General features: G+C 37.7%; 1 protein-coding gene across 2 annotated transcripts in view; it reads right to left on the reverse strand.

Annotated features, from left to right (window-relative positions):
- PLCB2 (phospholipase C beta 2) overlaps positions 1-13,767 on the reverse strand; it is a 384,423-nt gene that overhangs the window by 65,891 nt on the left and 304,765 nt on the right. For both annotated transcript variants that reach the window (XM_077464867.1, XM_077464866.1), the window contains exon 27: positions 12,526-12,691. In XM_077464867.1, the coding sequence (XP_077320993.1) occupies positions 12,526-12,691 (166 nt within the window). The remainder of the gene's footprint in view (positions 1-12,525; positions 12,692-13,767) is intronic.

Below are 13,767 nucleotides of genomic sequence, written 5' to 3' on the forward strand. Positions count from 1 at the left end.
GCAATTTCCAGGAACGACAAGAGGTCTTCAATAGAATATTCCATGAGCTCAGTGGTCAATGACCCAAACTTTACCCGAATGGCGTGTCTTAATAAAAGATATTTGAAGAAGAATTTATTGTTCAGGCCATATTTAAGTCTGAGTGCGTCGAAAGTCCATTACTTTAACCCCTATGCTATTGCCCAATGTATACCATGTAATGGGTTTTATGTTTGATATGAGTTTTATTGTCTGCAACACAACTGTATTAGTCCAGACAAGTAATTGCCATGATAAATCTATTATGACCATAGACATACATTGTCCTGCTGCCTTCTAGCCATTCACAATTCCCTCATGTAGGGGCAAAAGTGCAATTTTTTCTACAAGTTGGGGTGCAGAGCTGTCCTGGCCATTGTGTTCTGTTATCTATGGAAGCTTTGCCCCACTCACACACAATACACACGTTTTCAGAATGGTTCTTTATGTTGGAGCAGACAACAGAGAAGGAGGATAAGACAGCAAACAAGGAACTATTAATACAATAGAGGAACCAGAGAACCCAACACTGCCTGCTTCCCTATACTGTGTGCTGTAACTAAGATAGACTTACATATCCATATACAGAGCAGAAGACATGTATGTCTGCAGAATGATGGTCTGTGGGTGTTACTACATTATTGCTCATTGGTACTAAAATCCTCCTAATAGAGACTACTCCATTTATAAACTCAGAATTCTGACTTTGAATCTCAGAATTCTGACTTTTAAACTCAAAATTCAGACTTTTGAATCTCAGTATTCTGAATTTTAATCTCAGAATTCTGACTTTTAAACGTGCAATTCTGACTTTCAATCTCAGAATTCTGACTTTCAAACCTTTCAAAAAGAAAAGAAAATTATTTTTTTTAAAACTCATAATTCTGTAAAAAAATATTTTTTGTGATGGCCCCAGGGCTCTTCCATAAATATCTGCTGGTCTGTAGGGAGACAACTATGTTTCTTTCCCATTTATAGAAGACTTTCTTGGTAATTTCTTAATTTTTGTAACACAATAGGTGGGAGAAAGAAAACAATATAATATGTATGAGAAATAAATAAACTTCCAGAAATCCTGCTGATCAGGGGGGAACATGATAAGGAGGTAGGGAATTAAACTCGTTGGATCAGGATATTCTGTTATTGCAATCAATGAATGAAAGAATACAAACCCACACACTCTATTTAAAAAGGTGGCAAGAGGTGAAAGACTTTGTGACAAAAATTACTAAGGACATTATTTTTAAAAAACAACAGAAATTGATTAAAGACAGACTAGCCTTTACTGAGAGTTTCGCCTATAGGTGGCACCCTACTAATCAATCTAGCCACCCTAGACTGAATGCTCGTAGCTTTAGAGCTAGAAGCAATGTTTACTCTACTACAGATGAGGACACAGAGCCAGATTCGACATTAATTCCTTCACAGACCACATCCCGGAAAGGGAATTTGCAAGGACATCATAATCCCACTGGTGCACGTAAACGGGATTTTGGAGGGGGTTCTCATACACCCTTCAAGAGACGTCCCCTGGCCACGAATACCACTCTCATATCACACATACCTTCACAAGATCATCAACAGCCACAAGGGGCATCACTGGCCCACAGGGCAAATATTTGGGGGCTACTGCCCTGCAAGCCATTCAAATTTTGAACACACAAACACAAACCCATACTTCACTAGTTCCAAGCACTTCAATCGAAAATAGTGGGAACCTGGCTAATTCCAACAAGTACAGGCCCAAATGTGAGTGATCATATACCGATGGGTAATTCACTTGGCAATGCCACTCCATTTTCTCAATTACAATCCTGTACATGTCAGAGCACTTTAGATGCACATATTGCTCCCTGCACATCTACCTCTACCCTAAATTTTCACATACCCTCCAACACTCCCCTTCCAACATAAGATCTGATCTAGATGTTATTAACCTCACACCACACACTTTAAACAAGGATGAGATCAATGTCCTCCGGCTAGGTCTCAGTTTCTGTCCATCAATGGAAATGGACAAATATTAAGTTATAAAAGATCTTTACCTGTTTTCCCGAAACTTGACATATACATTTTTATTTGATGAGGATCGACAACGATCTTTGCAAGACAAGAATATTTCTGAGAAAGTAAAAAACTACACCATGGAGGACGTTCGAGCCCTTAGAATATAAGTAGACAGCTAGGTGTAGTTTTGGAATTAGCTAACCTATTTTTGCCATGGGAATAAGAACTATAAAGATGTAAAATCTTATGACATTGCCCGTTTCCCAACTGTCCATACATGAACATTACCACCTACTGTAATGTTAATTCAGTAAAAGTGAAAATAAAAATAATAAAAAACAATAATCAAATTTGATTTGAATACCCTAGTAGCTTAGGGTTAGTATTAATATTCCATTCAGGAGTATTGATTTGATGATTGATTTAGATCTTATAATTATGATATTGTTATGTTATTATATACTTTCTTTTCTTCTTTTGGTTTACGGTGATTGCAGAGGGTCGGGGTTGGGGGTCGCTGTCCGACTTGGGGTGGGGACACAGCGTTCTGGCACCATGCGGCCGCTCGCGCCGTGACTGACTGACTGGGTAAAATTGTTCCCGTGCCAGCCACGGCGCTTTGATTGTCTGGGGGGATGCGTTGGATTCCGCTCCCTCGTTTGCCCTGTTCGGCTAGGGTTGCCTGGCTCCCCGAAGTGTATTACACGCTGGGCAATGTGCGTTGCCTAGGATTCCGCTGGCCTGCAGGGAGGGGGAGCGGTCTCCTGTGTCTTTTCGCCGGCCAATCATAGGACGCTTGGCGGATTTTTCGACCTAGCGTGTTGTGCGTTTGTGCGTGACGCGGGCGGCGAATCTGCACAGTGTCCATTCGGCTGACTTGAATGACGTCACGTCGAATGAGATTCGATTGTTGACCACAAGGTGGGGCATGTATTCTTACCAGCAAGCCTTGTGAAAAGCTCGACACAGCTGCCGGATGATGAGATAATTAAAACAGTTTATTAACTAGCATGCTCTGCACTTACTTTGCACAGCTGACCTGGGAAACAAACACTAGGCTGAAACCTTTAGAGGACTGCAGAGGTAAGAGTCTGGCCACATCTTTATTTTTTCCTTTAATACCTGGAGAGAGCCTCCAAGTTTTTAACTTTATTACACCACTGTTACAGATTACTGGCTCTGGTGCAACTATACAGGGAAACTTTTTTGTCCGAATCGGATGTTCCACATGGTTTAAGACAACTACTGATTTATACAGTCTCCTGATTTCAGGCTTACAAATACTAGATGTTTGCAGGAGAGGCCATACTTGGTGTGGTGAGTGCTCCTAAAGCCCCGTACACACTATCAGATTGTCTGCTGAGTTTTTCCTTCAGATTTACCAAAACCATATAATATGAGGTCAAACCTTAGGAGTTTCAATGTGTATGCAATCAGGCAGGCCCTTCTACTACATGGTTTTGGTAAATCTGAAGGAAAAACTCAGCAGACAATCTGATAGTGTGTACGGGGCTTAATATAACATATTTTATTCATATTTTAATTTTTTATTTTTTTTTACTATGATTGCCCTTGTGACCTACTAAATAATTGGTGGCTCTCTTACTCTTAGGATACCGTGGCCAAAAAGCAAAACAAGATAAAATAAAAAACCTTTCTCCTGAACTGGAGGCATTGATGCTTGCGTTTAGGTGCTATCAACCATTTGAACACTGAAACTGCAGCAGTCTTCTATGGGATTGGGAATCAGCCTTTTGGGGTCCCTCTTTTTGAACCTACTCTTTTTTTTATTTTTATTTTTTTTTGTTTCAAATTTCCTTTTTTATTATTCTTTTACAAAAATTGTCCATAATACATACAGATTCATTTACAACAACATACATAAAACCCTCTCAATATATAACACATTTATTAGCATTCTACCCTACACACAGAGAAAAGAAGAAAGAAAGAAAGAAAAAAAAATTTAAACCCCACCCCCCCTCCTCACTCTCTTACTTTTCCCCCTTCCTTACCTATCTCCCCTACCCTCTAATACCCTAATTACCCACTCTAATCCTCTCTCCCCCCCTCCCCTACCTTATAAATATTCCTTCACTCTATTAGAGAACCTAAACTCTTCCCATTGTTTCCATACCATTGGTAATTGATTATTTGTATATCCTTCTTCTCTTATTTGTTTTTCCATAAAGCATATTTCGTTCATTTCACATATCCATTCCCATATTGTTGGGCTCGTTGTTTCTTTCCATTTACGTGCTATTATTGTTCTAGCTGCTGTTGTCATATGTTGTATTATTCCTTTTTTCATCCTGTCCACTGTGTCTGACGTAAGAGAGAATAATGCTATCTTCACATCAGGAGCCAGTTTTTTTCCAGTCACTTTTTGGTATATCTCAAAGATCCTTAACCAAAAATGTTTTACTTTCTTACAACTAAACCAGATATGCTCCATTGTCCCTTTTTCTACCCCACACCTCCAACAATTATCTGTATTGCTCTTATTGATTATTTTTAATGCCACTGGGCTCCAGTACCACCCCATTGTTACTTTATAGTTTCGTTCTTGATGTTTTAACGCCATTGAGGTTTTGTGAATTATTGCTAGAATTTTTTTCCATTCTTCTTCTGCTATTATCTCTCCTAGCTCTTCTTCCCATTTTCTTATTCCTATTAAATCTCTAATATCTCCTGTGGGTAGCAGTGATACATATATTTTAGATAGTTTATTCTTATGATTCTGCTCCTTTAATATTAACTGCTCAAATTTAGTTAACGGTCTATTTATTAAACTTATATTTGTTTCAATAAATGTTTCTAGTTGGTGATAATGTAACCAATGCTTCTTTATTTCTAATCCAAGATCACTTAAACTAGGCATATTTCCATCCACCAGGATCTGGATCAATCTTATATTCTCCATCTTGTTCCATTTCAAGTAGCTAACGCTTTCTATTGCTGGCTTGAATTCCGGGTTGGACATCAATGGAGACAAGGATCCATTCCTGGAGGATAGCTTTCCTTTTTTGAGCACCGCATCCCATATTTTTAAAGTAGCTCTCGCGAATATTGGTAATTCCTTTGCTTTTCCCCTTAATTCAGGTCTCATCCATGGCAGGAATTTTAACTGTATACCTGCGATATCCTCTTCCAGCATTACCCATTGTTTATTTCCACTATCATGTTGCCAATTTATAATTCTATCCAATGATGCCGCTTGCATATATTTTGAAAAATCAGGCAGTGCCAAACCTCCATTTTCTTTTGTTCTAGTTAATGTTTCTCTTTTTATTCGGGAGGTTTTTTTTGTCCATATAAAACTATTTATAGCCTTCCTTAGATCTGTCATTATCCTCTTAGATGGAACGATGGGTAACGTTTGGAAAACATATAAAATTTTTGGTAACAATTCCATTTTTACTATATTTATTCTTCCTAACCATGAGTGTGTTATTTTTTCGTATTTTTGCAGTTGTTTTATTACTTTACGTATAATCACATTATGGTTAAATTCCTGTATCTGCTTCAGATCCTTCGGAATCATAATGCCCAAATATTTAATCATCTCTTTCTGCCATTTAAACGGGAAATCTTTTTGTAAGAGTAGTTGCATTTTATCTTCTAAAGTAATATTTATAATTTCTGATTTGTCGTAATTTACCTTGAAGTTACTTAATTCCCCAAATCTATCAAGTTCATTTATTATATTGGGGATTGTTATAATAGGATTTGTTATATAGAGTAATAAATCATCAGCATATACTGCCATTTTATACTCCTTATCTTTAATTTTAATCCCTTGTATATCTTTATTTTCCCTTATCGCATTAATTAGGTGTTCCATTACTATTACATATAATAGAGGAGATAGGGGGCATCCTTGACGGGTCCCGTTTGATACCTTTATAAAGTCTGAAAGCATCCCGTTTATTCTTACTTTGGCTCTTGAATTGGCATACAATGCCATAATCCTGCCTAGCATCCTAGGGCCCAATCCTATCTGTGATAATGCCTCTTCTAAGAACCGCCATCCCACCCTATCAAAAGCCTTTTCAGCATCTATAGTTAATAAACAGGCTGGGATGGCGGTTCTCTGAACATGCTCCATAAGCGTGCATGTCTTTATTATGTTATCCCTAGTTTCTCGCCCCTTTATAAACCCTGTTTGATCTAACTTTATATATTCCGGCATTCTTGGGGTTAATCTATTAGAAATAATTTTTGAGTATAATCTAATATCAATATTTGTTAATGAAATAGGGCGGAAGTTTTAACTTAATGTATGGTCTTTTTCTGGTTTCGGGATAAGTATAATGTAAGCTTCTGTACTCTGAGGTGCAAAGGTTTGCGTTTTGGTTATGGAGTTATATGTTTTTTCAAGTAAAGGTATAATTAAATTTTGAAATAGTTTATAAAACCTTGCTGTATAGCCGTCTGGTCCTGGGCTTTTTCCCAGGGCCATTTCGGCTATTGCCTGTTGTATCTCTTCCCTAAAGATTTTTTCTTCCATTTCCTCAATTGCTTCTCTAGAGAATCTAGGTAAAGCTGTTTCATCAACATATTTCCGAATCTTTTCTGCCCTTTCCTCTTTTTTATTTTCCTGTTGTATTTCTATATTATATAGTTTATCATAATAGTTTTGGAATGTTTTTATGATTTCAGCTGGGTCATGTGTTACTTCACCATTTGTTTTTAAAATCTTTACTATAGGTGTTGTGGACTGTTGATCTCTCAATGTTTTTGCTAATAGTTTCCCCGGTTTATTTCCGTATTGATACCATTGTGTTTTATTCCTATCCCTTAACCAAAGAGACTCCTCATCAAGCACGGCCTGCAGCTCAATTCTTTTATCTTTTAATAATATCTAGTCCTCTGACTTCATTTTCTGTTTATGTTTACTTTCAAGTCTCCCAATTTCCAACATCAGTTGAATTTTCCTTTGCTCTTTTTCCCTTTTTAATCTGCAACCGTGCTTGATGAACAGTCCCCTTAGTACACATTTCAAAGTTTCCCACTGTATGGGGGGTGATGTATCATCTTTATCATGATTTAACTGAAATTCCCTTATCGCTCGCTGAATATCCTCTAAACATTTTTTATCTTTAAGCAGGTTATCATTCAAACTCCACCTTCCTCTTGTTTTTTTATTTTCCGTTATTTCTAATTCTAGATATATCGGTGCGTGATCTGACCATAAAAATCCTCCTATATTTGTTGTTGGATTCATCAATAGCCCCCTTTGATTCAAGAAAAAATAATCTATCCTATGATAAGAGTCATGAACATTTGAGTAGTATGTGTAATTATTTTCCTTTTGGTGTTGTGCTCTCCATATATCAATCAATTGATGTTTATCTAATAGTTCTTTAAATTCTTTTAGTTGTTTATTTTCCCTTTGAGAATTGATATTAGTGGTGTCCCTTTTTATATCCATTATAAAATGTAAGTCTCCTTACTCTTTTTATCACCCACACTTAATCCTACCCCCCCTTATCCCTAGTTTCCTCCCCTCCCCCCTTTGTCACTTCTCCACTCACTCCCCACTCGCACCCTCTCATTCACTACCCTATAACTAACGACTTCTATAAGTCTAACTTGCTTAACAAGTAAGATCCCTATTAGGAGGGGAAGTATCGGAACTGCTGGTCTAGATTAGCCGTCCGTCAGTTTTTCCCATGCCACTTATGCCGCCTATTTATTCATATCTAGCTCCGTACTTATGACTTCTATTGCCTTTCTGCCCATCCCTTAATTTATATCCCTAAGCCTTACCTTGATCCCCCCGTGAAAAATAAAGGAGGGGGGCCAAGGCATAATCTAGAAACTAATGCCAAGGATGGGGCATGGATGGAAAAAGCTGGGGCGAGGGGGAGAGAAAAAACAAATAAATATAGGGAGAAAAAAAAATGAACTTTCCCTTTAGAACTTATATCTGTGTATTCCCATATGTACATATATTCATATACCTATTATTAAACATGTTTTGTATCCACTACATTTACTCTTTAAATCATACAGAAAAAAAAATAAAAAATAAAAAAATTTAAATAAGTAAATGGTTGCCATATTTCAGTATATCAAAAAACCTTCTCCTCCCTTTTACCCCTAATTGTGAGAAAAAAAAGAAAAAAAAAGAAGATTACCATATTACATTATAACAAAAACCATCTCCTGCCTTTTACCCCTAGTTGTGAGGGGGAAAAAAAAATTTTTTTTAAATAAATAAATAGTTGCCATCTTTCAATATATCAAAAAACCTTCTCCTCCCTTTTACCCCTAATTGTGAGAAAAAAAAAAAGAAAAAGAAAAAAGAAAAAAAGGGATTCTCCCTTTAAATTTATGTCTGTGTATTTCCATCTGTACATATATTCATATGCCTATCATTACTTTTATTAAACGTGCTTTATATCAACTTCATTTACTCTTTAAATAAAAAAAATTAAAAAAAAAAAATTTTGTTGCCATATTTCAGTATATCAAAAAACCTTCTCCTCCCTTTTACCCCTAATTGTGAAAAATAAATAAATAAATAAATAAATAATAAAAAATAAATAAATAAATAAAAATAAAAAAAAATTTTGTTTAAAATTGCCATATTTCATTATATCAAAAATCCCCTCATCCCTTTTCCCCTAGTTGTAAGGGAAAAAAAAATTGCCGTATTTCATTTTATCAAAAATCTCCTCATCCCTTTTCCTCTGATTGTGAAAAAAACAAAACAAAAACCCACCAAACCCCCCCTTGATAACCATAAATCTCCCCCTATCCCCCCATCACTAAATTCCCCCTCCCCCCCTCCGTTTCCTCAAGTCTCTATAAGCCTTTTACTGCTTTTCTATAAGGTTTTGGCCATTCTGGTAAGTCTACTGGTGAAATACCAAGAGCCTTTACAAATTCCGGTAGATCTTCCAGATTCCTGTAAACTACTGCCAGACCTTCATAATAGACTTGTAATTGAAATGGAAATTTCCATCTATATTGTAAGTTCCTTTTTTTAAGTTGCTCCAACAGCGGTTTTAATGCTCTCCTCTTATCCAGAGTGTATTTGGATCGTGCATAATGCAGTTTACAGATAACGTCTCTGGTTTCTCCAGATTTTACCCTTCTCGCTCCAGCTATTCTATACGCTCGATCGATCATCAGATCGTCTATGGATAAATCCACATCCAGTCTTTGGAAGATTACCTGCAAAACGGATACCAAGTCCCTTGAGTTCACGTTTTCATCCAGACCTCTAACTCTTATATTATTTCTTCTGCTTCTGTTTTCCTGTTAGTCTAAAGCCGTTCTAGCTTGTACTAAATCATCTTCCTGTTCATGTAGTCTCTCTTTTAACTGAGACATTTCTTGCTCCATGTTTGTCATTCTTACGTCCAGATTACCTATTATCTCCTGTGTTCTTTGGGTAGATATTTTAATCTCTTGTATTTCATTTTTATAGGTATCCTCCAATCTGTGTATGTACTGATCCATGTCTGTCCTAGTAGGGAGGGAGCGAATATATGTCCTTATGTCCCAATTTTCATTATAACCTTCCCTTTGTTCAGTTAATGATCTCATTATCTCTATTGGTGAGCTATTCCTAGGGTGACTCAGTGTATCCTCTCCTAGTGTCCCCAAAGACGTTGATGTTTCTGTTTCTGTCATTTCCAATATTTCCTGTGATGTTTGTATTGTGTGCCCTATATGTGATGTTTGCTGAGGCGATTGAGATTGACCCTGTATCTCTTTCTGTGGATGCCTTTGCTGAAAAAACTCCTTAATATCAGTAGTTTGAGTGGCTTGAGCCCCTGTGGTGCCTTTACTTATCTCTTCTTTTTTATCCTTTTTATTTTTTAGATTTTGGGGTGTTTTATTACCCTTCTTTGGTGCCATAACTGTCCTGTTAATTTTCTTGTAGGGGTTTCGGCCCTTTTCTATTAAACCGTAAGTGTCCCTTTAAGAAATTACAGAGCTTGTCAGCAGTTGTCTTTAATGGTTATTCAGTATTCATTATATTTTCAATAATAATAATTAAATATAATCCACATTTATGCAAAACAGTCCATAACAATCCAGCCTCTATTTTTATGAATTTTTAGCCTTTTCATTTTTAAATTTGATCGATCAGCCAGGCTCCCTTAGTTAACCCAGTAATTTTAACATCCGACCATCCGGCCAGATTTTAATGCTTTCTTATATTTTATTGCACATTTCCTTTTTTCCTTTATTTTTTTTCCCCCCTTTTTTTTTCTAGTTATTTTCCAGGATCCTTTCTTCTTTTCTTTGTAATATATATATATATATATATTGTGAGGGGGTTCGCTCGGTAGCGGGTGTGTGTGACCCCCTGGATGGGTTCACAACACAAAGTCAGGCACAGCAGACAGCGGTGTAGGTGCAAAAAACAAAAGGTCCGGTTTATTTAGGCTACATGCAGTGATACATATAACAGCCAAACAAAATAAAACAAGAAAATAAATCCTGGTCAGCTTGACCTCTAACTACACACGTAGACTCCCTGTCTAACAACTGGGTGCAGCCTTGTGCTGCCCCAGTCCCTGTCTCTATTGTAGGGGTTTGCCACACAGGCGTTAACTCACCGCACAGAACAGATCTCAGACTCCCCAGTCTATACACACAAAACTGGTTCCAGGATGGAGCATCTCCCTATGCATGCTGGGGTTTTTTGTAGAGGTCTTAATGAGCCCACTTACTTCAGCTGGGCTCATTAACTCTTCCCCTCTAATTGTAAAAGTCTGCATAAAGCCTGAATCTAGGACACACATATTTCCCATCCTGAATACAACCAGGTGATTTTACCTGCGTGCTGCCACAATATGCAGCCTTTTTAACCTTTAGCATCTAAAGTTTTTTTTGTTTTTTGTTCAGCTCGCTGTCCTTAATCCAGTATATTTCACCTCCGTTTACCTTTACCTTCGGGTTCCTCTGGCTTCCCACATCAGCCCTAGAGTCCCCCAAGGATTCCAGTTGTATGCCTGCTGTCCCGGGTTCCCAGCTGCTTTCCCCGAGGTTTTACCTGCTCTCCGCCTGGAACCTCCGGGACCGCCGCCGCGTGGATGGTCAAACGGCTGTCGGCATCGGTCGTCGGCTTCCGCCCTCGCACCGAATCCTTCGCCGGACCTCCTCCACCTCTTCGATTCGGCTGTGTCTCGTTCCTTGGCGGGCTGACTCAGGCTAACTCGGGCTGACTTCGGGCTTCCCTTTTCCACCTTCGAAGGAGCTTCAGTAACGGGTTGCAGGAGAGCACAAACAGCCACAGCAGGTCCGCAGCAAAAGCATATAGGATAGCGCAAGTATTAAAACTCTCCCCTCCGAGCAAAAAGCATGCTTTCTTTTCAAGATTTAAACTGGTAAGCGTCTCTTACTCCATCCAGCTATATTATTCAGGCTAAAGCATGCTACAACATCAGCGTCCGCATTAGGGCAGCAGTAACGGCAGCAGCAGCATTAGGTCCACTCTACGGAGCAGCAGCCATCTCCACCAGCAGCTCCGCCCTCCTGGACTGTGCACTTTGCAAACTTTTGCAAACTCTTTTGAGTGAGTTTTTGTCTCTTTCTTTTTTTACCTCTTGTTACTATTGAAATTTGGCTATTGTGTTTTACATGTCCCCATGGTGACCTATATATATATATATATATATATATATATACGCTGCTGCCCTCCCCCTGGTTTTGACAATGCGATCCCCATTCCTATTATTAATCTGCAATACATCATATGTTGATTTATGTTGTTTAGTACCTATTCTGTTAGGGATGTGATGTTGTATAATATTTTTGTATGATTAATTAATAATAATTTTTTGTTTCTTTGTTAGTTTACTAGTCACACAAATCTCTCGCTCCAGAAGAAGCGTGGTAAAACACACAAAACATGTAGAGCTTTCTCCTTCTCAGTACATCTAATACCACGAGTAGAATAATCATATTTCTGTAGATTATGTATTAAATGTTTACTATCTATTTTTGAAAATGTGAAATGGTGGTATAGTCTGTATATTATGGAGGATATGAGTCCTGCTGTGATTAGATGTTTTTCTAGCAATCTCTGTTGTCTAGTACAATGGAAAAAATAACATGTTCATAATAAAATGTTGATTTTTATCTCTATTCTATGATTGTTACTTTATATATGGTGCCTAAAAAGTCCAGAAGCCCCATTTTGTTGTCTTTTTTTGTAAAATAATAATTGGGACGTGGCACTTATTATACTTTTATGTATCCACAGCACCACTCTGTGTGAGATACATTTTCTAATTAGCAAGGAGGTAGGGAGAGTAATGGAAGTATCCAGAAATGCATAAAGGAAACCAGAGGACAGGGACAGAAAGGAGTATAGACTGTCAATCAATTAGGATTTTAACCAGATTATGATCTCCTGTCAGAAACTACAAACATGGCTAATAACTAAGCATACATTAAACTTAAATCCTGTCTATGTTGAAATGTATGTGCATATTATCTAAATAATTGTACATTTGTAATGTTTCTACTCACTTCTGCAGAATGTTGTTCCCTCTTTTTCCAAATGCTGTCATAAAACTCCTCATAAGCATGCATCAGTTCTTGCTCCATCTTTTCCTTCAGATCCACTATTTTTGGGTCTGGTTTTCCAGGGATTTCTCCAGCACCCCATATGAAACCATAATCATCCTCCAGACTTCTAAAATAATAATCAACTTTTAGAAAATGACTGTGACCTGTTTTGAAACTGTGCCCACACTATGCACATTAAAGTATTTACGTATTAAAAATATTATGCAAGCAGTAAAGAAACATTAAAACAAGCCCTTATTTACCTCTGCAGCTATACCCATTGTAGAAAAATTCACTTTCAAGGTTCACAACACATGCTCTAAAATGACAACTCCAAAGGAAATGTATACAGGTTTAAAACATAATTGATGTCTATATTTATTGTGGTTGAGGCTAAGAAAAATAGATATTTAAAAAATATTTAATGGATACTGTCATATGGGCAGCAACACCTCACTGATTACACTGAGAGCTTCTGTCTTAATGTAAAAATGCAGGGCTGAGCTGTCATTTTGACAGCCTGGTCCAGCAAGAGGTGGCTGAGGTGATGCAGAGCGACAAGAGGCTTCACCCTTTCCCCATATCCCAGCACCCAATGCAGATATTTTTCCTGCCTGTAAACTGGTTTGGTCTCGAGCCTTGACAATTAAATGATTAACCACTTCTGGACTGGCTCATGCCGATATACGTCAGCACTTTGAAGAGGGATATCGTTGTTATGGCATCAGCTAGCTACCATAACCCAGGTATCCTCTTCTTCAGTGAGCGGTCCGGTTTGAGATAAAAGTAGTCTCCGCAGCGGATTTGCCACAAGATCACTTTTATCAGCAGTAGGAGAGGGGAGCCCTCCCTCCCGCCATTCTCCGATGCCCTCTGTGGCTTACCGGAGCCGTTGGTAGTGGCGGAGACAATCAGGTCCTCTCCCTGGCTATAGAGACGAGTGAGGGGAAAATTGCCCCCACCCATCTCCATACCACTGAAGGGAGGAAGCGACATCAAAACGTCACTTCCACCCATAGCTCTTAAAGCAAATTTTTTTTTTAAATGATATTTATTATTTATTATTTTTTAAATGATATTTCTTCTTGTTAAAAATAAAAATAAAAAAATGATATTTATTTTATTTATTTATATTTATTGCAGTCTTTTCGACCCCAGATCTCATATTTAAGAGGTCCTGACATGCTTTTTTTTCTATTACAA

This window comes from Lithobates pipiens, unplaced genomic scaffold (genome assembly GCF_037356315.1).
Source record: "Lithobates pipiens isolate NorthernLeopardFrog02 unplaced genomic scaffold, aLitPip1_a1.2 Scaffold_30, whole genome shotgun sequence".
Taxonomy (NCBI): domain Eukaryota; kingdom Metazoa; phylum Chordata; class Amphibia; order Anura; family Ranidae; genus Lithobates; species Lithobates pipiens.